The sequence below is a fragment of the Bremia lactucae genome, linkage group LG18 (genome assembly GCF_004359215.1).
Source record: "Bremia lactucae strain SF5 linkage group LG18, whole genome shotgun sequence".
NCBI classification, from domain to species: Eukaryota; Oomycota; class Peronosporomycetes; order Peronosporales; family Peronosporaceae; genus Bremia; species Bremia lactucae.
In genome coordinates, this window is record NC_090627.1 from 1,685,139 (window position 1) to 1,708,952 (window position 23,814).

Below are 23,814 nucleotides of genomic sequence, written 5' to 3' on the forward strand. Positions count from 1 at the left end.
CTACTTGTTGGAGTTCAGATACTTAATCATTTCATTGGCAAACTGTTTCACAGCGTCGCCAGTATTAGTTGTTGCGCTCTCCGATAGATCCAAAAGGTAATTGCGCTCGTAAAATATCGTGAACGGATGTAATCTTATACTTTCTTGCAACCCATTTGAAGCTAAGATCCAATAAAGCATAAAGAATTCGTTAAAGAGGTTACCTTTAGCTTTGTCGAGCTGTAAGGCTTCCAATAAGTCTATCGAGAGCTTCTCTCGTATGTACTTTGTGAGAATAAGGGACAGCAGGTCTTTGACTATGTCCGATGGCGCTGTCTCAATTGCACTTTTAAGCAGGCTCGCTGCTGCTTGCTCCGAATAGGTATTTCGAACAAATTTAAGCACAAGACGTGCCACGACATCATCGGCTGAAGATTTAAACACTGCGAGCTCTAACCAGTAAGTCAACCACGGACTTTTCAGCACGTCCACTTGTAGATTTAGATCGTTGAAAGCGACTTTTAATGTGTGAGTTTTCCAGTATTCTTCATAAGCAATCGTCACGATTGACGCAATTCGGGGATCAGCTTCTCTTGCTGCTTGTATAATTTGAGGCACCCCTTTATAAGATTTTTTCAAGTTGCGCAGAATGGACTGGTGCACACTGCTCTTACAATACTTGATGTACGACAGATAGATCCGACAAAGCGGCCGTTGGAAAAAATCAGTGGCCGCTGAAAGGTCAAGTTGCAGTTTTACTTTTGCAACTTTCGGAGCCGTCAACTTCTCAACCTGATTCCAACGCTCATACAAAGCATTTTCCAATTCTGCTAAAAACATGTCTAAAAAGTTCGACAGCGCTTGATTTGATGCTGCGTCCAGCTCTTTCACAAAGTTTAACTCATCCATCTCATTCAGGAACTTGTCCAGCAAGATGCGATACGGATTGTCGCCAGTTTTTTGAACTGACTTGCACCAGTGCTTTAGATCGTCAGAACGCAAAAGATTCTTGAAAGGGAGTTGATCAAGATATTGTTTCCTTAATAGATCACGTGGCGGGTAATAAGTGATATTCTCCCAACCTTCTGGCATTAATTTGAACACCTTGGCACCAATTTCACCACCGTCTTTAAGAAGTTGTATTAACGCCCCTCTATCACCCATGTAGGCCTCCATCAGCTTGTCACGCACAACTTCGTACGTTTTGTTATACTTTTCCAGAAACATGACAAATAGCTTCAACAGCGGGTCAGTTAGAAAATTGGAATGTGTTGCGTCAAGGCCTAACATATCAAAGACTTCCTCGGGCGACATCGCCATCCATTCTTTAAACAGCAATTTTCGCTCAATTTTAATGTGTCGCTGAAATTTGGAATCACTCCTGGACAGACACGCAGCGATGATTACAGCTCGTTGAAAGTCAGAAAATGTAGCTTGAAATTCATCTGAGAGTGCCTCCCGAATTTTGTCCTTTTCCGTTGCGGGATTGATTTTTCGGAGGCTTTGTTTTCGATAAATTCGCCAGTTCCTATACATAAGTTGAACCTTTTCGTTTGAATCATTCCAATGACGAACAGAGCTGATATAATTATGAATTTGTTCGGCAAAGCCAGCAGCCATTCTAGCAAGATCCGTGTAACTTGGAGCCCTTTCCTCAAAGTGGCTTTGTAATACCTCCCCTTTTGTTGACGCATTGACAGCGCGGAGAACCGATTCCTCTCGCGCCTGTGCAATCTCGTTGTATGGATGCAGAGCGAGAGTGCACATCAGTATGACAGAGCCCCAACACGCTTTGACCATGGCTTTGATAGACTCAATTTGCGATTTCTACGAAACAAAATTTAGCAAAATAAATGAAATTTTTGTCTCAAATTTAACATTGCGGGCAAATCAAATTTTTGATAACGAATTTTCGTCTGCCAGCTGTCATCTCAATACTTCGCCAAAACAAGCCTTGATTACAAATTTATGATTGCTACACTTCAGACTTATATTAATGAAGGCTTGGTCCCCAAGACTATCGATAGCGGAATTGTGCTCGTTACTTAATTATCATTGCCTGTATGAGGAATAATATTTAAAGAGGAATATTATCTTAAAGGAATCGTTACACTCCCTCTTTTTTTGGTAAGAAGACACCCTTAGTTTGATATAATTGGCAAATTTTAAGCATGCATAGTATTAACGAACGTCTAGGTCTGTTTACGGGTCATTTGTGACACAAGAATATTCAAATCTTTCAGCTGAGTCCTCCTCGTCCTGCGGGACCTGTTGCTGCAATTCATCTTCGTGAGTTGTGTCCTACCCTACTGAATCGGCCACATCTTATCTGCATGGGCACATCCAAGGTACTTAAATTTCGACGTGAAATAGAAGGTTTCAGTCTACAGAATAGAATCTTTTTGTGTCGTAAACCGTTAGTCCAATAATAATGGACGAAACTGGACTAAACGATAGAAAATTAATTATAAATTAGTTGACGTCGAAAGGCAGCGAGCGGGCAGTGCTATCATATCATCCCCTACCTAATTTCTATGCGTCGATGATTAACGACCAGATACAAATGTGCCAGCTAAAAAAAAGATATCAGCTTGGTAACTAGCCAATCATTCAAAATTATACCATAATGCGAGGATTTTACCAAAAATTGACGGGAGCCCTACCTTTATAGATAATGTTGTTACAACACATGGAAATATTGACTAAAAATGTGATTGTTCTATCCATTGGTTCATATAACAAGTCTATATGATAAATACCTTACGTTTTCCTATACTAAGCCTTCCTTTGAACTTACCTTCAGTTGCTAAGAAATATTAGCAACTTAAAAACCCTTCCTCTGCACGTCGTGTACGTGAAGCGTTTGATGGCAGTTCACCTTTGCTGTAATCAGTGTGGGTTGGCTAGAACTGAAGCATGAGTAGCATAAGGTGCCCCGCTACACCTCGTAGCACTACGTGGTCCGTTCAACACCCGCCAACATGGACATTAATGATGAAGAAGGGAGGAGATTTTATGCCTCTCAAGAAGGCTTTCACGCTTTGCGTGAGAATTTACTAAATTGAGTGACCTCAAGTGGAAAGCGGTCGAGCGTATGAGCTCGTCATTAGGGGGTTCATCCGTAAGCAAAATGTTATTCGCTTTACAAAAGACGACTAACATGCGTCTATTGCCTAGTTCATACAATATGAGCTCGATATGGCCCAGAAAAGCAAACCTTGCTAAACCAGCAAGGCTATTAACAAGCGGAGCCGTTAAGAAAACAAAATGATCTACAACTTGAACTATTGAGATAGCAATTTATATGGTGCTGCCGGGCTTACGTATGCACGTCGACCCGAAAGATTGAAGTTTCATAATTCAAGGCAGTCGAAGGCGAATCCTCGTTAAGACGGCTCGTCGAACCAGACGATGTCATCGAAACTCGCCGCATCGAAAAACGATGCGACGAAAGTAAAGCTTGTCATGTCCAATTCGGCCGAACGTGCCAAATATTGGGCTTTAGGCCTTAAACTTTACGATACATTCGTGTTTTTAGTCATATGGATCTTAACTACTATGACGCCGAAAAAAATCAATGATGCTGATTTTATCGCGCTTGTGGTTTTGCTAGCAGTCTTCTCAGACAAACGGTTGAGCCGTCAAGTATTGAATTAAGGGCTTGAGTAGAGCTGCTGGATTTAGAACAGGCAAGCGTGACCATTCACTCTTACGCCCAACTTACAAAATAATTTGTAAGTTGTATCTTACCCGGCTTGTATTCAACTTTAAAATTGAACTAAGAGAAGAATGTAAGCCATCTTGCCATTCTAAGCGAGAGGTGCGGTGAGTTTATTGCGGTCCGCAGTGACGCGTGATCCGTTCAAACCACGATTAGCTCGGTGCCCAATAGGTGCACTCGAAACTTAACATCAAATGGTAAACGAACACAGGTAACTGAGTTTATCAGGGGTCTTGCGGATAGTCCCGTTAGACTCACCTTTTCTTTTTAGCATTAAAGACGCTATAGCAAGCTATATCTATAGTGCAAGAAAAGGACTTTAGCTAGAAGCTTAGTGCGCCACGCCCAGTGCCAAGAAATACTGAGCAAGCGATTAACCTCGCACTAAAATAGCGGAGGACCTGGATCTGACGCTGTTGCGAAATCAGATCTGCGAGGCGGACCTTCGAAAAATGGTCGGGGTCCGTAGGGGCAATTCGCCCTATTGATTCATCAACGTCATGTGAATTTGCAGTCCTTTGTACGAAAGTTGCTCCAAACAAACGGCATTTCGTGTTCCTGCCCCTGGTGATGATTTATAATCATCATCTGGTAAATCATAGTGGCAAATAAGTCTTCACTTCAGTCCCTAGTCGATTGTGTGCATTCGAACTATTGTATTAAAGTTGGGAACATGATCTACGCTTCTCGTTAAGTTAAGTTTCTAAACACTGCAAGTATTTTAATAAGTTTCAATCGGTTAGTTTGCTTCTTATTGGTATATTGAATCCCTGCACCAATTCAGCCTAACGTAGCAAAGCCAATCGTAGAAGATCGTAAACTCAAGTTCGTTAAGCGCGATATACCTATAAACAGGATGACAGTGCGCCTTTCAAAAGGCGCATCTGGAACAGTCAAGAAATTGTGTGGTTGGCATCCAACACGCGTAGAAGGGTAAACAGTACGATGATGATTTATCGTACTAATTTCGAATGACAAATTTTGTGTCATTCTGGAAGTACCATTGCTCAGATAGTATAGGTCATGTATTATTTGGCAGCATAAAGCCGTAACGATGATTATCTCTCGTTTATCAGATGGCCATATGATGAAAGTCTTAGAGCGTTCATAAGCGTGTGAGTGTCACTTGTGGTTCGGTCATTAGTACAACTGCACAAGACATCAGTGTGACGACCCACTACACTCTGGAGTTTGTAGACGACGACGGATGTGCAAACAAAGGCTAAGTCAAATGTTTATTACTCGAATAGTATAGTGCCCTGTCTTTCGACAGCGATTGCATTTTTGCAATCGCTTGTAACTAGAATAGCTAAATTTTTGATCTCTATATATGGGAGGTCCATAGGCTGGGTGAAACTCCAACTTTTTGTCGTCTCGATGGATGATAAGCACTCGTATGGACGAAGCTAACGCTGACTGTGAGTTGAGCGTCGATCGGGTGAAAGGAGACGGAGAAGGGTAAAAAGTTATAGCCGAATGACTCCTCCCACCACGAGAAGGACTCGTAGAGCGAGGGACACCACGCGCGAAATGGGGGTCCCTCAGCATCAACTTCTCCAGGATGTCAAGCCGAAGTTTCAGGCGTTCATAGCCCTGACGATCCTTCGGGCGGACATCCTGAAGATTAGAGGTCAGCCGCAAGACTTGACCATCGAGATCCACAATACGTCGTTCGGCAGCGCTTAATGCCTGCGACTGAACGGACGAAGGTAAGACAGCCGCGAGTAGGTGGGCGAGATCGCCACTCCTATCGGGTGCCGCCTGTACTGATGGATGCGGGTGGGAACTTACGCTTCCTTAATGGAAGGTTGCTTGCCCACCGCTCCGTAAGGCAAAGGTATCAGATCCTCGTCCGACGGAGACGTTACCCGAAGAGTTTCGACTCTTGGGAACCGATCGGTACCCTACGTATTGACGTTCCCGGCTTGGTGGCTGCCTATGAAAAAGAGCACCACAGCTGAAGCCTCTTCGCTAGTCTCAAATGGACTAGCAGAAGCAGGGTTGTGAGAGAAACAGGGGGTACAGTACCGCCCATGATTTCTTTCGCACACAAGCGGGATAAATTAATTCGCTGCTACTGCTCTTTCATCGCATCGGAATGCGGATGAATGCGGCGCGTGAATTTCGCCTCGTATTGGTCGGGCGTTTCATACGAACGGGATCAGGAAATACGTCCAAGCGATTTCTCATGAGACCTCCATGCATCATAGACGCCATATTAATTATGTGCGTCTACGATAGCACGCTCTAGGAGCGATGCTCTCGGCTCGTTGGCGCGAGGCCATTGAGATGGAGGTGGCAGAAGTGGTATACCTCCCATCACATAGCCACGTCTGATACGACTTGCTTGTGACACCGACTGAGCACGTTCACGTGTCGTCGGCGGAGCTTTAGGCTCCAAATCCTCTATCCATGAACCATCATGGATACCGTCTGAGCGATAGACGTTGTGGTTCTACCCGACGGAGAAGCGGCTGCGCCTTTATGGGCAGCACTCTCATTAATGGTCGCTGCGCTATCCAGCGCAGACGACGAGACAGCATTGGAAAACTTTGTTGTCTCCATGTTAGGAGCAATGATAGAAGTTTTGATGGGCAATAATGCACCAGCATCCTTCCTCATTAGCTCGTTGTCCTCATCACTACTATGAAATGACGACTCATTGTAGTCGACAATGGGCGACGGATCGACATCCTCAATGTTAAAGTGGGATAGTTCCTTAAGCCCAGTTAACGCAACAGCAGCGCAGCTGTCGGCGTTTCGACTAGGCATTAGACGCTGCCGGCGTGTTAGTGCGGCGCGTGCTGCTTAGCGCGTGATTGGTTGGGTGTCTTCGTAGACGACCCACCAACATTGCCCCTTTAGGTGGCATCTTTGGCGCCGTATATGTAAACCCAGGTCGCTGGAGTGACTGAGAGAACAAGGCGGCGCGTAAAGCAGCTCGCACTTCCTTCTTCCTCTCGACGAATTTTAAAATGTAAATTCGTTCTTAAAGGGGGGATAATGTAACGGGCTAAAGTTGCCCTAATGTTACACAACCCTTTTAAGTACACTTTGTGTACTTTATGGGGTGGACAATCACTTAAATAAAGTAATTAGACCCACCACTTGGGTGGGAATGCACCTAGGTGCATTCACATTAGGAGGGATGACGGCTAGCGGCATCCGTTACGCGAGGTTCTTAGAAAGATACGCTCGGAATGCATATTGGTGTTATCTGCAGAGATGACATTTTATTATTGGTTAAAAATAGGTGATTATTAATAATACGATTAAATATTAAAATCAGTCTAAAAACTAATTCTTTTTTGGTAAGCGCGCACGAGGAGTCGGATCACCGCTGGGCAATTCGCCCTATTGATTCATCAACGTCATGTGAATTTGCAGTCCTTTGTACGAAAGTTGCTCCAAACAAACGGCATTTCGTGTTCCTGCCCCTGGTGATGATTTATAATCATCATCTGGTAAATCATAGTGGCAAATAAGTCTTCACTTCAGTCCCTAGTCGATTGTGTGCATTCGAACTATTGTATTAAAGTTGGGAACATGATCTACGCTTCTCGTTAAGTTAAGTTTCTAAACACTGCAAGTATTTTAATAAGTTTCAATCGGTTAGTTTGCTTCTTATTGGTATATTGAATCCCTGCACCAATTCAGCCTAACGTAGCAAAGCCAATCGTAGAAGATCGTAAACTCAAGTTCGTTAAGCGCGATATACCTATAAACAGGATGACAGTGCGCCTTTCAAAAGGCGCATCTGGAACAGTCAAGAAATTGTGTGGTTGGCATCCAACACGCGTAGAAGGGTAAACAGTACGATGATGATTTATCGTACTAATTTCGAATGACAAATTTTGTGTCATTCTGGAAGTACCATTGCTCAGATAGTATAGGTCATGTATTATTTGGCAGCATAAAGCCGTAACGATGATTATCTCTCGTTTATCAGATGGCCATATGATGAAAGTCTTAGAGCGTTCATAAGCGTGTGAGTGTCACTTGTGGTTCGGTCATTAGTACAACTGCACAAGACATCAGTGTGACGACCCACTACACTCTGGAGTTTGTAGACGACGACGGATGTGCAAACAAAGGCTAAGTCAAATGTTTATTACTCGAATAGTATAGTGCCCTGTCTTTCGACAGCGATTGCATTTTTGCAATCGCTTGTAACTAGAATAGCTAAATTTTTGATCTCTATATATGGGAGGTCCATAGGCTGGGTGAAACTCCAACTTTTTGTCGTCTCGATGGATGATAAGCACTCGTATGGACGAAGCTAACGCTGACTGTGAGTTGAGCGTCGATCGGGTGAAAGGAGACGGAGAAGGGTAAAAAGTTATAGCCGAATGACTCCTCCCACCACGAGAAGGACTCGTAGAGCGAGGGACACCACGCGCGAAATGGGGGTCCCTCAGCATCAACTTCTCCAGGATGTCAAGCCGAAGTTTCAGGCGTTCATAGCCCTGACGATCCTTCGGGCGGACATCCTGAAGATTAGAGGTCAGCCGCAAGACTTGACCATCGAGATCCACAATACGTCGTTCGGCAGCGCTTAATGCCTGCGACTGAACGGACGAAGGTAAGACAGCCGCGAGTAGGTGGGCGAGATCGCCACTCCTATCGGGTGCCGCCTGTACTGATGGATGCGGGTGGGAACTTACGCTTCCTTAATGGAAGGTTGCTTGCCCACCGCTCCGTAAGGCAAAGGTATCAGATCCTCGTCCGACGGAGACGTTACCCGAAGAGTTTCGACTCTTGGGAACCGATCGGTACCCTACGTATTGACGTTCCCGGCTTGGTGGCTGCCTATGAAAAAGAGCACCACAGCTGAAGCCTCTTCGCTAGTCTCAAATGGACTAGCAGAAGCAGGGTTGTGAGAGAAACAGGGGGTACAGTACCGCCCATGATTTCTTTCGCACACAAGCGGGATAAATTAATTCGCTGCTACTGCTCTTTCATCGCATCGGAATGCGGATGAATGCGGCGCGTGAATTTCGCCTCGTATTGGTCGGGCGTTTCATACGAACGGGATCAGGAAATACGTCCAAGCGATTTCTCATGAGACCTCCATGCATCATAGACGCCATATTAATTATGTGCGTCTACGATAGCACGCTCTAGGAGCGATGCTCTCGGCTCGTTGGCGCGAGGCCATTGAGATGGAGGGGGCAGAAGTGGTATACCTCCCATCACATAGCCACGTCTGATACGACTTGCTTGTGACACCGACTGAGCACGTTCACGTGTCGTCGGCGGAGCTTTAGGCTCCAAATCCTCTATCCATGAACCATCATGGATACCGTCTGAGCGATAGACGTTGTGGTTCTACCCGACGGAGAAGCGGCTGCGCCTTTATGGGCAGCACTCTCATTAATGGTCGCTGCGCTATCCAGCGCAGACGACGAGACAGCATTGGAAAACTTTGTTGTCTCCATGTTAGGAGCAATGATAGAAGTTTTGATGGGCAATAATGCACCAGCATCCTTCCTCATTAGCTCGTTGTCCTCATCACTACTATGAAATGACGACTCATTGTAGTCGACAATGGGCGACGGATCGACATCCTCAATGTTAAAGTGGGATAGTTCCTTAAGCCCAGTTAACGCAACAGCAGCGCAGCTGTCGGCGTTTCGACTAGGCATTAGACGCTGCCGGCGTGTTAGTGCGGCGCGTGCTGCTTAGCGCGTGATTGGTTGGGTGTCTTCGTAGACGACCCACCAACATTGCCCCTTTAGGTGGCATCTTTGGCGCCGTATATGTAAACCCAGGTCGCTGGAGTGACTGAGAGAACAAGGCGGCGCGTAAAGCAGCTCGCACTTCCTTCTTCCTCTCGACGAATTTTAAAATGTAAATTCGTTCTTAAAGGGGGGATAATGTAACGGGCTAAAGTTGCCCTAATGTTACACAACCCTTTTAAGTACACTTTGTGTACTTTATGGGGTGGACAATCACTTAAATAAAGTAATTAGACCCACCACTTGGGTGGGAATGCACCTAGGTGCATTCACATTAGGAGGGATGACGGCTAGCGGCATCCGTTACGCGAGGTTCTTAGAAAGATACGCTCGGAATGCATATTGGTGTTATCTGCAGAGATGACATTTTATTATTGGTTAAAAATAGGTGATTATTAATAATACGATTAAATATTAAAATCAGTCTAAAAACTAATTCTTTTTTGGTAAGCGCGCACGAGGAGTCGGATCACCGCTCCCGTGACGACATTTTACTAGAGTACTTAGTGCATGGGGTAAGGTCGCTAAGGCGCCCACCACAACTATCTCACGGCACACGAGAGTAGACGGTCAAATTGCTTCCTCGCTGTGCTAGGGTGTGTACTTAAGTAGAGCGTGGCCGCATTAAGTCGTGCCCGCCTACACATTTGGTAGCTATAAACCCTTAGCTACGTAGAAACCTTCCTCTGTACCCCTGTGTACGTGAAGTTTCGAGGCACATAACCTTCACTGTAAACAGTATAAGGTCAACTAGTACTTACCAGTACTAGTGAAAGGCATCCCGTTACATAAAGCGTGCAAGATCGCTAGCTCGTTAAAGAAACGGCAGCGAAGCGAGGATGTCGCCAACTCCGGATGGAGCATGTTGGAAGCAGCTCGGGCGCTTGCAGCATAAACTGCTTCACATCCCGAAGTATTTGAATATCTGTTCGAAAGTAATTTCTCTATGGGCTAAAAAAGAACATTTGACAACAGATAACCGATAACAGACATCTTCCTTGATGATTTTATGATTTCACTTATAGGCACGTCCGCTGCTTCTTGCTTTGTGTAAATCATACCAAGGTCTAAACGCCTGACCTCTGGGGCGTAAATGATCTTTAAGAATTCGTAAGCGGAAGCCACACGCAATATGCGAACCACAGACTTTCCAGCGCCATTGTGTCCTGATGTTGATTAAGTTTTTTAACAAGGACGTCTTCCTTCATAAACTTTCTTCAACACAGACTTCAAGATCGACGCAACTCGTAGCTCAACGCTTTCATGGTGCTTAAATCATTTGAGGCACTTCTTAATAAAAGTATAGTTCAGACATTCGCTACGCATATTTTTTGGTCGAATCTAACTACAAGCTCTTACACGAGCTCAAAATGACTCATCTCTTACAGCAAATTGGACAACAAGACTGGATACAAGTTGTCGTCCTCAACATTTTTAACTGCTCCTTATCAAAGCTCCTAAACAGACAATTGCAAAGTTTTTGACCCGAAAGTTGATTAGAATCTAAAATTTTGTCAGTGGCATTTTTTCTGACATCTTTTTCCGAAATGGCGCCACTTATTCGAAGAAGGTTCATCAATTTCTGTTTTTATCCACGGAGGCTTCATCAGCTTATCACGCACAATCTCGTAGTTGATGAAATTATATCGACTAAAGACTTGAGGTGTTGTTTTCGTTCTGGGCCGTCTCATGTAAGCAGAGCGAGACCGCACATCAGTGTGACAGAGACCGAACGCGCTTTCACCAGGGCTTTTTGTAATGGGGCGGCACACATCGGTGGTGAACCACTGTTGTGGTACATTTAATTTATAGGTAAAATACCCTTTTGTTCTATTTAAAAATTAGTAATTTTCTTAAATCACATTTATTAGGTACATATGTGGCAGACGTCAGATATAAATCTGGCGGCCGAAATCCAATTTAAATTAGCTAGGGTAAGGTCTTAGATTTAAATATGTGACTAAAGTTCAATTTCCCTTTTGATCTTTAAGCGTCTAGTTCCTTCCTCAAGCTTGCGCAAAGATCTGTGAGAGAAAGAACCCTTTCGAAGGTATATACTCTCGGGCACTAGCTGCCCTTGGTCCTACGAACCGTTGAATCCCTTAACGAATCACTTAGCTTTAAGAGCTTGTACGACTCATTAAGTTGCAAAACCTGTTAGTTCTATAGAACTAAGTGACTCTTTGAGTTAATAAGTCTTCCTCTGACTAACGGAACGAGGCAGCTCCGCTACACCTGGTTGCACTCATAGTCAACATACGCCTGAGTCTTTAAAAGCATTAGCCTTTGATGTAATGAAAACGTTTCCAGAACTTTCAGAGGCGGATCAAGCAGCGTTTGAGAAGCTCAAAACACTGGCTTGAACACATTGAGTTCATAATGTCCCAGGGACCAGAGGTTCTGGACGCAAGGATTGTAGCATTTATGCGTTACAAGCCTCTCTTATTGGACAGACCCAGGATCACTCGGCGGCATCTATGCCAACTCGGTACATTTCGGTACCTGATTCAGAGCCTAAGGGCCGCCCTGTTGTTGTCAATGTCAAGGCATTTAAGGCAAAAGAGCGAGAAAAACTCCCTTTTGGATCAAGCGCAGATGGAGATGTCCATTGACTATGCCTTGTACTTAACAAAACGGCAAAAGGCCATGGCCATCAAGGAAGCTCGGAGGGAGAGCCATGGAATGGGCACTGTCGTGCAGTACAAATATAAATGACGCTTTTCCCTCATGGGATTCGGTGAGTCAGCAAATGACCCGCATGTTTGCTCCGCCCAATCAGGTTTCTCGCATGCGATCAAGGCTCGTAGCGACTCGTCAGAAAAGACGATTTAGGGAGCTTTGTCAAGGAGTTAAGAACTCTCATTGCATCGATGCATAAAGACCCAATGCAAGAAGCCATTGCCGGAACAGTCTTTTGTGGGGCTCAATGAGGGCGTTGCCCGGACGAAATTATTCCGATCCCATCCTGCTACTTTCGAAAAGGGAGTAAACATGCGTGCTAACACGAGCAGACGTAAAGTCGAACTCTGCGCGTAGCGCTAATTCGACTTTATATCTGCTCGTGTTAGCACGCATGTTTATCGCACAAGCTCCTAGAGCACATCGGTTTCGTCTAATAGACCGGAACGGAGGTCTAAGACCTTAGGCGCAACGCGCAATGTTCCTAGCACATATTTGTAGAGCCCTGAACCCACCTTTACTAGGCAACAAAAGCGCTATTGGCGCGAATCACTGACTGAATCTGTCAGTGCTTTAGACATTGGAATAACTGAGTTGATATACTCCAATGTTAAAAACGTTAATTCTGAGCCCGACTCAGAAAAGGGTTGGAACGGCACGTACTCCGTTGAGTGACACTCGTTGCAATAACAATTCACTGAATCTGAAAGAATTGTAGGCCTAAAAGGCCAAGTCATCAAGGGCGTATATCCCTGAGACACGTGGAGTGGCACGTCTACGTCAACCGAGTGTGGTCGGCCGAGGTGGCACCATACTGAGTGTCAATAGTGACAGTATTGACGATTTGCCAGGGCATTTTGGGTCAAACCCTTCTAATGCACGTGAAATGACACGTAAACGGTCACTGGACAAGGAAGTTGAGTTACATAACTCCACGTCGGATGTCGGATTTAGACACCAGCACTGGTATAGAACCAATACAGGTTGGAAAATTTGAGGACGTGATTGTCCCGGGCTCTTAGAGGCGTATCGTCTCTACTCCAAGACAGGAGAGATGCGAAGCGTCTATACCCTCACAAAGTGATCCGAGTAAGCATTTGCATACGCTTGTAAATGATGTAATCGGTAACATCGAAGGAGAAGTTAGCCGTGCGGCAATCCTTCATTACATGATCCTAAGAGCCAGACCCAATGTCTATTGATGAATGCGGCCAAGCCTTAAAGGCTGGCGACTTGTCTGAGATGGTGGTCATTCGGCCAACGATTGAGTTAATCTCGTATTCGCTTCTGTACGAAACTGTCCTGGAGGACACAAAAGCTACGCTTAGTGCGCGGAGTGGGTCATCTTTCCTTAAAGATCTAGTTTAGGCATTCCAAGATGTGGTATGTACCAATCAAAAATTTGTTTTACCCCCGGATAGAGGTGTCCGTCATGAAATTGACTTGGTTCCGGGAACCAAATACTGTGTTACACAAAGTGGCCTTTACCAAAGGAACAATGTGACGTCATTGACGATGTTTCCCGTGCTAAGCACGAGGGTGGCATGGTACGAGCGAGCAAATCTCCCCATTCGACACCGACACTTTGTGACAAAAGCCAAATGGTACATGTCGCTGTACATGCTTATAATAGGCTAATGCTGCTACTCTACTAGCACAAACCCCCATTCCTCGAAAGGATATCCTATATAACAATACGGCGGGATGCACGATGTACAGTGCACTTGACTCCGAAATATCATCCTCGGATTCAGCATTCTCGTCGTACTCGTAGGCGTGATGATCTACCTCACATTCTTTAAGAACCTGCTAAAGATAGTTTCCAAGCTTGCCCTTAGCTTTTGCCAGCTTGTATTACATAATCTTCGACAACGGTGGCTAGCATACAGCCCGCTAGCGCCTCCTTGCCGCGCGTCTTCGGGTCGATCTCTTTCAACGTCCCCAACAACTCGTCATCGTACTCCTCAGCCAGCGTCTTCTCAAAAAGATCGTCCAGTGCTCGTTATCACGGTCTATTGCCATATCGACACTGTCCTATTCGCTCGCTCTGATGTCGTCATCATCCTCGCTGTCCTGGTTGTCCGTTATTGTGCCGCGACGCATTGGCCGAACGCCGTTCTCCTCAGCCACTTGATTCACGAAATTATCATCCAACTCTTCAAAAGTCTCGTCGTTCACAAGTGCTTCCCTCAGGTCCTCATCCATGACTTTCGTGGTCAGCGTAATGACATCAAGCATTCGATCTTTCTCATCGATACTGGGTAGTTCGTCTTCTGGAAAATCAACTTTCCTCGACAGCGTACGGGCCTCCTCTCCAGCATCATAGCGGCTCGTAGCCAAGTAAAATTTATCCTGTCCCATCTGCTTCATGTGCTGTGAGTAGTTGTAGCGATCTCTTGGCAGACCATTCTCATCGATAAGGTCTTCAGCTTTCACACCACCAAAAAAAAAAACTTCTCGTACGGAAGTCGGACTTTCTCCGCTTAACCTTTCATTTAGTGAATGTCTTGACCCACATCAAGCATCTAACCCTTCAATTTTAGCCACTAAAAATACCTCAAACTTAGATGGCCTTAATGAAATGGGATCTCTGAAACAGCCATTATTTTGTAGTTTGCGAAATTTTCTGAATTAAACTAGATATTAAACGTTTAATTGATTTAAATAGCTTATATTGCGTTGTGAAGTCACATGTTAAAATGTTTCAGGACGCTTGATTGGATACAATTTATTTTCTCGTCGCCGAATATGCTAGTTGGTTAATATCTGCAGTTAGCGGAGCGCGTCTCCTCGCATGTATTGAATTACTTCGTCAAAACCCGCAAAGGGCACCCGCCTTCACAGGACATCAGCCACGACAAGCCACCTACCCGTGCGCTTGTATCCTGGCTCAGGACTTTTCAGACATCTTGCTCATGTTAACATGTCAATAGACGATCGCGAAACTCCTCCTCCTAGTTGGTTAATATCGTGGTTTGTTCATTAATAAAGCCTAAAATGACATGTGTGCGCAGTAGGTAATGGCTCAAGTACGTTTTTCCGATGCTGAATGGATAAAGCGATCGCTTGCTCGTTGGAGATACGATGGTGCAGCACGGGTGTCACTGGAATTGGCTAGAGCATGTTGAACGCAGGCTCGTGCCTTCGCCGCAAACATAGCTTTGACTACAGCTGCTGGGCCACCATATATATATTTAATGAATCAAACCCGACGATTCGCTCAACATACAATAGGAAGAGTTGAGTTGCGCCATATCGTACCTTACGCCAATTTGCAATAAATAAGAGACGATTTTGTTGAATTACATGTTGCAAAGAGTAAGTGCTTTGGTCTTGCAAACATCTTTCCTACCGTGAAAGTATTTGTTATGAAAGACTTACATTCTATCTAAGGGATTGATCTGCTTAAGTTGACGCTAGGATACTCCGAGCAATAGCAAATTAGAGGCTGCTGACGGCCGGGTCGGCATAAATGCGCTTAGTCCAGACATTTTTCAGTTATGGAGACACACACACCAACACCGCAAGAAAAAGACGTGTATTAATTCCAGGCAACTAATTACACTCGTATTCTTTCATAAAGTGTAGAAAATGCAGAAGTCGAGCATACGGTTAGACCGCTAGCGTGCGTAGGGTCTTCAAAAGCAGCTGGCTCTTCACGGATAAAGCGCTGGCGTTCGCAGACGTTTGTTTGGAGGCTACTTGTTGGAGTTCAGATACTTAATCATTTCATTGGCAAACTGTTTCACAGCGTCGCCAGTATTAGTCGTTGCGCTCTCCGATAGTTCCAAAAGGTAATTACGCTCGTAAACCATCGTGAACGGACGTAATCTTATACCTTCATGCAACCCGTCCGAAGCTATGATCCAACAAAGCATAAAGTGATCGTTAAAGAGGTTACCTTTAGCTTTGTCGAGCTCTAAACCTTTGAATACGTCTAACGAGCGCTGCTTTCGTATGTACTTTATGAGAATAAGGGACAGCAGGTCTTTGACTTTTTCCGACGGCGCTGTCTCAATTGCACTTTTAAGCAGGCTCGCTGCTGCTTGCTCCGAATAGTTTTTTCGAACAAATTTAAGCACGAGACTTGCCGCGTAATCGGCGTCTGAGGATTTAACCACTGCAAGCTCTAACCAGTAAGTCAACCACGGACTTCTCAGCACGTCCTCTTTTAGTTTTAGATCGTTGAAAGCGACTTCCAATTTGTAAGTTTTCCAGTATTCGTCATAAGCGATCGTCACGATTGACGCAATTCGGGGATCAGCTTCTCTTGCTGCTTGTATCATTTGAGGCACCCCTTCATAAAATTTTCTCAACTTGCGCAGAATGACCTTGTGCACATTGCCCTTACAATACTTAATGTACGACAGATAGATCCGACAAAGCGGCCGTTGGAAAAAATCGGTGGCCGCTGTAAGGTCAAGTTGCAGTTTTACTTTTGCAACTTTCAGAGCCGTCAACTTCTCAACCTGATTCCAACGCTCATACAGAGCATTTTCCAATCCTGCTAAAAACACGTCTAAAAAGTTCGACAGCGCTTGATTTGATGCTGCGTCAAGCTCTTTCACAAAGTTTAACTCATCCATTTCATTAAGCAACTTGTCAAGCAAGATGCGATACGGATTATAGCCAATTTTTTGAACTTCATCGCACCAGTGCTTTAGATCGTCAGAACGCAAAAGATTCTTGAAAGGGAGTTGATCAAGATATAGTTCCCTTAATAGTTCACGTGGCCGGTTATCAGTGATATTCTCCCAACCTTTTGGCATTATTTTGAACACCTCGGCACCAATGTCACCACCGTCTTTAAGAAGTTGTATTAATGCCCCTCTATCACCTATGTAGGCCTCCATCAGCTTGTCACGCACAACTTTGTACGTCTTGTTATGTTTTTCCAGAAACATGACAAACAGCTCCAACAGCGGGTCAGTTAGAAAATTGGAATGTGATGCGTCAAGGCCTAACATATCAAAGACTTGCTCGGGCGACATCGCCATCCATTCTTTAAACAGAAATATTCGCGCCACGTACATGGAACGCGTAATTGGAGTACTAGCCATTCCTTTACACGCTGATATGATTACAGCTCGTTGACTGTTAGAAAATTTAGCTTGAAATTCATCTGAGAGTGCCTCCAGAACTTTGTCATTTTTCATTGCGGGATTGATTTTTTGGAGGCTTTCTTTTTGAGAAATGTGCCAGTTCCTGTACATATTTTGAACCTTTTTCTGTGAAAAAACATTCAAAATATGAGCAGATCTGATATAATTATGAATTTGTTCGGCAAAGCTAGCAGCCACTCTAGCAAGATCCGTGTCACTTGGAGCCCTTTCCTCAAAGTGGCTTTGTAATACCTCCCCTTTTGTTGACGCATTGACAGCGCGGAGAACCGATTCCTCTTGCGCCTGTGCAATCTCGTTGTATGGATGCAGAGCGAGAGTGCACATCAGTATGACAGAGCCCCAACACGCTTTGACCATGACTTCGATAGCTTCAATTGCGATTTCTAAGAATCAAAATTTAATAAATAAATTTGCAAAATTTTTGTCTCAAATTTTACATTGCGGAGGAGAATTGTATAATACGTTGCTCCTTACATAGTTATCATTGCCTATAAGAGGAAAAATAATATTGAGGAGATTTATGTTGTCAAGGATGCGCCTCGACATGCACAAGACTAACCGGTAAAGTACCAACGGATCATCGACGCGCACGACAGCGACATCTGCATGCGACAGCACAACAGATGGTTCCGCGAACGTTCGAAGATCTTCTTCAAGATGCGCAAATGATCATGTTCAAGATGGGACCTCCACGTGGTAGAAGCTAATTGGCTAGAATGGATGAAGCCGGTAAGTAAATCCAGTAGAGAATCCAGTAGGCTTAGAGGTAGCAAACGGTTTGCGAACTAAGGACCTTTAATATATTTACTTTGCATTTTGCCAACTAGTGCTCACTTGACCTTNNNCTGCTACTCTACTAGCACAAACCCCCATTCCTCGAAAGGATATCCTATATAACAATACGGCGGGATGCACGATGTACAGTGCACTTGACTCCGAAATATCATCCTCGGATTCAGCATTCTCGTCGTACTCGTAGGCGTGATGATCTACCTCACATTCTTTAAGAACCTGCTAAAGATAGTTTCCAAGCTTGCCCTTAGCTTTTGCCAGCTTGTATTACATAATCTTCGACAACGGTGGCTAGCATACAGCCCGCTAGCGCCTCCTTGCCGCGCGTCTTCGGGTCGATCTCTTTCAACGTCCCCAACAACTCGTCATCGTACTCCTCAGCCAGCGTCTTCTCAAAAAGATCGTCCAGTGCTCGTTATCACGGTCTATTGCCATATCGACACTGTCCTATTCGCTCGCTCTGATGTCGTCATCATCCTCGCTGTCCTGGTTGTCCGTTATTGTGCCGCGACGCATTGGCCGAACGCCGTTCTCCTCAGCCACTTGATTCACGAAATTATCATCCAACTCTTCAAAAGTCTCGTCGTTCACAAGTGCTTCCCTCAGGTCCTCATCCATGACTTTCGTGGTCAGCGTAATGACATCAAGCATTCGATCTTTCTCATCGATACTGGGTAGTTCGTCTTCTGGAAAATCAACTTTCCTCGACAGCGTACGGGCCTCCTCTCCAGCATCATAGCGGCTCGTAGCCAAGTAAAATTTATCCTGTCCCATCTGCTTCATGTGCTGTGAGTAGTTGTAGCGATCTCTTGGCAGACCATTCTCATCGATAAGGTCTTCAGCTTTCACACCACCAAAAAAAAAAACTTCTCGTACGGAAGTCGGACTTTCTCCGCTTAACCTTTCATTTAGTGAATGTCTTGACCCACATCAAGCATCTAACCCTTCAATTTTAGCCACTAAAAATACCTCAAACTTAGATGGCCTTAATGAAATGGGATCTCTGAAACAGCCATTATTTTGTAGTTTGCGAAATTTTCTGAATTAAACTAGATATTAAACGTTTAATTGATTTAAATAGCTTATATTGCGTTGTGAAGTCACATGTTAAAATGTTTCAGGACGCTTGATTGGATACAATTTATTTTCTCGTCGCCGAATATGCTAGTTGGTTAATATCTGCAGTTAGCGGAGCGCGTCTCCTCGCATGTATTGAATTACTTCGTCAAAACCCGCAAAGGGCACCCGCCTTCACAGGACATCAGCCACGACAAGCCACCTACCCGTGCGCTTGTATCCTGGCTCAGGACTTTTCAGACATCTTGCTCATGTTAACATGTCAATAGACGATCGCGAAACTCCTCCTCCTAGTTGGTTAATATCGTGGTTTGTTCATTAATAAAGCCTAAAATGACATGTGTGCGCAGTAGGTAATGGCTCAAGTACGTTTTTCCGATGCTGAATGGATAAAGCGATCGCTTGCTCGTTGGAGATACGATGGTGCAGCACGGGTGTCACTGGAATTGGCTAGAGCATGTTGAACGCAGGCTCGTGCCTTCGCCGCAAACATAGCTTTGACTACAGCTGCTGGGCCACCATATATATATTTAATGAATCAAACCCGACGATTCGCTCAACATACAATAGGAAGAGTTGAGTTGCGCCATATCGTACCTTACGCCAATTTGCAATAAATAAGAGACGATTTTGTTGAATTACATGTTGCAAAGAGTAAGTGCTTTGGTCTTGCAAACATCTTTCCTACCGTGAAAGTATTTGTTATGAAAGACTTACATTCTATCTAAGGGATTGATCTGCTTAAGTTGACGCTAGGATACTCCGAGCAATAGCAAATTAGAGGCTGCTGACGGCCGGGTCGGCATAAATGCGCTTAGTCCAGACATTTGTCAGTTATGGAGACACACACACCAACACCGCAAGAAAAAGACGTGTATTAATTCCAGGCAACTAATTACACTCGTATTCTTTCAGAAAGTGTAGAAAATGCAGAAGTCAAGCATACGGTCAGACCGCTAGCGTGCGTAGGGTCTTCAAAAGCAGCTGGCTCTTCACGGATAAAGCGCTGGCGTTCGCAGACGTTTGTTTGGAGGCTACTTGTTGGAGTTCAGATACTTAATCATTTCATTGGCAAACTGTTTCACAGCGTCGCCAGTATTAGTCGTTGCGCTCTCCGATAGTTCCAAAAGGTAATTACGCTCGTAAACCATCGTGAACGGACGTAATCTTATACCTTCATGCAACCCGTCCGAAGCTATGATCCAACAAAGCATAAAGTGATCGTTAAAGAGGTTACCTTTAGCTTTGTCGAGCTCTAAACCTTTGAATACGTCTAACGAGCGCTGCTTTCGTATGTACTTTATGAGAATAAGGGACAGCAGGTCTTTGACTTTTTCCGACGGCGCTGTCTCAATTGCACTTTTAAGCAGGCTCGCTGCTGCTTGCTCCGAATAGTTTTTTCGAACAAATTTAAGCACGAGACTTGCCGCGTAATCGGCGTCTGAGGATTTAACCACTGCAAGCTCTAACCAATAAGTAAACCACGGACTTCTCAGCACGTCCTCTTTTAGTTTTAGATCGTTGAAAGCGACTTCCAATTTGTAAGTTTTCCAGTATTCGTCATAAGCGATCGTCACGATTGACGCAATTCGGGGATCAGCTTCTCTTGCTGCTTGTATCATTTGAGGCACCCCTTCATAAAATTTTCTCAACTTGCGCAGAATGACCTTGTGCACATTGCCCTTACAATACTTAATGTACGACAGATAGATCCGACAAAGCGGCCGTTGGAAAAAATCGGTGGCCGCTGTAAGGTCAAGTTGCAGTTTTACTTTTGCAACTTTCAGAGCCGTCAACTTCTCAACCTGGTTCCAACGCTCATACAGAGCATTTTCCAATCCTGCTAAAAACACGTCTAAAAAGTTCGACAGCGCTTGATTTGATGCTGCGTCAAGCTCTTTCACAAAGTTTAACTCATCCATCTCATTAAGCAACTTGTCAAGCAAGATGCGATACGGATTATAGCCAATTTCTTGAACTGACTTGCACCAGTGCTTTAGATCGTCAGAACGCAAAAGATTCTTGAAAGGGAGTTGATCAAGATATAGTTCCCTTAATAGTTCACGTGGCCGGTTATCAGTGATATTCTCCCAACCTTTTGGCATTATTTTGAACACCTCGGCACCAATGTCACCACCGTCTTTAAGAAGTTGTATTAATGCCCCTCTATCACCTATGTAGGCCTCCATCAGCTTGTCACGCACAACTTTGTACGTCTTGTTATGTTTTTCCAGAAACATGACAAACAGCTCCAACAGCGGGTCAGTTAGAAAATTGGAATGTGATGCGTCAAGGCCTAACATATCAAAGACTTGCTCGGGCGACATCGCCATCCATTCTTTAAACAGCAATATTCGCGCCACGTACATGGAACGCGTAATTGGAGTACTAGCCATTCCTTTACACGCTGATATGATTACAGCTCGTTGACTGTTAGAAAATTTAGCTTGAAATTCATCTGAGAGTGCCTCCAGAACTTTGTCATTTTTCATTGCGGGATTGATTTTTTGGAGGCTTTCTTTTTGAGAAATGTGCCAGTTCCTGTACATATTTTGAACCTTTTTCTGTGAAAAAACATTCAAAATATGAGCAGATCTGATATAATTATGAATTTGTTCGGCAAAGCTAGCAGCCACTCTAGCAAGATCCGTGTCACTTGGAGCCCTTTCCTCAAAGTGGCTTTGTAATACCTCCCCTTTTGTTGACGCATTGACAGCGCGGAGAACCGATTCCTCTTGCGCCTGTGCAATCTCGTTGTATGGATGCAGAGCGAGAGTGCACATCAGTATGACAGAGCCCCAACACGCTTTGACCATGACTTCGATAGCTTCAATTGCGATTTCTAAGAATCAAAATTTAATAAATAAATTTGCAAAAATTTTGTCTCAAATTTTACATTGCGGAGGAGAATTGTATAATACGTTGCTCCTTACATAGTTATCATTGCCTATAAGAGGAAATATAATATTGAGGAGATTTATCTCGAGAGAATCAGTAAATTCCCTCATTTTTTTATTGAAAAAAAACTCACTGGTTGTTCCGGCTTGTCACGTTACATAAGTATTGTTTCCTAAAGGAGCATCACAAATATTATTCCCTATAAGAGGATAACCAAAGAAGTAAAAATTATTAAGGTCCAATAATACGAAATTTGGTATTATTGATGCATAAGACATTAGCTCTTTTGATTGGTTGATTTAATTCTAAATCAACCCCGCCAATCGTATTGTGTGGTGCGCAATGAGGCGCTATACTTAGTTAGGTATATATGCAAGGTTACTTTTCCGTGAAGATCATATTAATATTAAATGAACTCGGCTATGGCCGCATGCTGTTCATCTCTGACCAGAGTGAACAGCTTAGCGCCGACGGCTGTTCCGCCTGCGACCGAACTCATTCGTTCGATCGCTCTCCATTCGAGGTCCCTCCACTGGTACACTTCTGTCCGTTGCGTGATCACGTTCTTGATGGGCTTGAAAGTTCTTTCAGCCTGTCCATGTTATATGGAACGTGCGTGGGCCTTTGAACGGACTACGAAGTGGTTCCAGGTGTAACGGGGCACTTTTCACTCTGGTCAGTGCTGATTAGCTTGCGGTGATTGCAGTTCATTTAGTGTTCCTCGATCTTGACGTACATAAGCGCATCAGACAAGACTCTCAACACGTAGATGCGTTGAGAGAACAGAGTGCTCAGCAGCTGGAACTGTGGAGACAGCATGTATATGCTGCTAGTGGGTCGACGCTTTCGCGTCGACCCGAAAGCTTATAGATAGAAAATCTCTAAGCTTGAGGCAGTCGAAAGCGACTTCCTTTTGAGATGGTTCGTCGAGTCAAACGACCCCATAGAAACTCGCCACGACCCATAGTTTTTGGGTCGTATGAGATCATTTAGACCCGGCTCAAACAAATATTTGAGCCGCCACGTGCCGAATTAAAGACTCGAGCTGAGCTCTTGGATTTGAATCAGAGCAAGCGTGACATTCACAGTTATGCCAAACTTACACGATACCTGGTCAATTGTATCGTAAGTCATCCAATTAATGATCAAGCACCTGTAACTGTATTTGTTAAGGTCGTGCAGACGGCCCTCTTAAGACCCACCTGTTCCGGCTAGAATAAGAGTCTAGTGGAACAGAGGGACTTCAATCTTAAACAGGCCTTTGTCCACTCTGGTGCTTGTCGTCCACCGAGACAACATAAAACGGAGGTCCAGAACTCATGGATCTCCCGTATGTAGAGAGCGAGAAAACTCGCTCTTCAAGTTACAACCGATTACAAAAATGTAATTGGTGTCAAAAGATGAGCCAATACGCCTATGAGTGTAGTGCCTCACGGGCAGTGCCTAAAACCACTGAGCGAAAAGACCGACATTACGCTAGGAATAGCGGAGACGCGGATCCGATGCTGTTGAAAAATCACAACGGCGAGGCGTTTCGTAAAAAACGGTCAAGGTCAGTATGTGCAAAGCGCCCTACTAGTCCAGCCACGTCAAAAATATTTTGCAGGTCTTTTGACGAAAGTTGCTCCTCACACACATTCATTGTATATAACTGCCCCAGATTAAGAGGTTAACCTCATCACCCTGAAAATAAAAGTGTCAAATAAGTTGCCACTAAAGTCCCTTGTCGATTGCTGGACGTCGGGCAATTTTATTCGACGCCAACCGCTAAGGATCGCAAACTCAAATTTATTGAGCGCGATACCCT

General features: G+C 44.4%; 5 protein-coding genes across 5 annotated transcripts; all 5 read right to left on the minus strand.

Annotated features, from left to right (window-relative positions):
• CCR75_000184 (uncharacterized protein) lies at nucleotides 1–1,779 on the minus strand (the record flags this gene model as incomplete). Its single annotated transcript, XM_067958292.1, has 1 exon — nucleotides 1–1,779. The coding sequence occupies one exon, from the start codon at nucleotides 1,777–1,779 to the stop codon at nucleotides 1–3; it is 1,779 nt and encodes a 592-aa protein (XP_067819620.1).
• A 12,372-nt stretch (nucleotides 1,780–14,151) lies between these two features.
• CCR75_000181 (uncharacterized protein) lies at nucleotides 14,152–14,487 on the minus strand (the record flags this gene model as incomplete). Its single annotated transcript, XM_067958289.1, has 1 exon — nucleotides 14,152–14,487. The coding sequence occupies one exon, from the start codon at nucleotides 14,485–14,487 to the stop codon at nucleotides 14,152–14,154; it is 336 nt and encodes a 111-aa protein (XP_067819625.1).
• A 1,328-nt stretch (nucleotides 14,488–15,815) lies between these two features.
• On the minus strand, nucleotides 15,816–17,597 carry CCR75_000180 (uncharacterized protein; the record flags this gene model as incomplete). The annotated part of the gene is made up of 1 exon (XM_067958288.1): nucleotides 15,816–17,597. The coding sequence occupies one exon, from the start codon at nucleotides 17,595–17,597 to the stop codon at nucleotides 15,816–15,818; it is 1,782 nt and encodes a 593-aa protein (XP_067819624.1).
• Nucleotides 17,598–18,479: 882 nt separating this feature from the next.
• Nucleotides 18,480–18,815, minus strand: CCR75_000179 (uncharacterized protein; the record flags this gene model as incomplete). Its single annotated transcript, XM_067958287.1, has 1 exon — nucleotides 18,480–18,815. One exon carries the CDS (start codon nucleotides 18,813–18,815, stop codon nucleotides 18,480–18,482), a length of 336 nt encoding a protein of 111 aa, XP_067819757.1.
• A 1,328-nt stretch (nucleotides 18,816–20,143) lies between these two features.
• CCR75_000178 (uncharacterized protein) lies at nucleotides 20,144–21,925 on the minus strand (the record flags this gene model as incomplete). Its single annotated transcript, XM_067958286.1, has 1 exon — nucleotides 20,144–21,925. The coding sequence occupies one exon, from the start codon at nucleotides 21,923–21,925 to the stop codon at nucleotides 20,144–20,146; it is 1,782 nt and encodes a 593-aa protein (XP_067819758.1).
• Nucleotides 21,926–23,814: the final 1,889 nt, after the last annotated feature.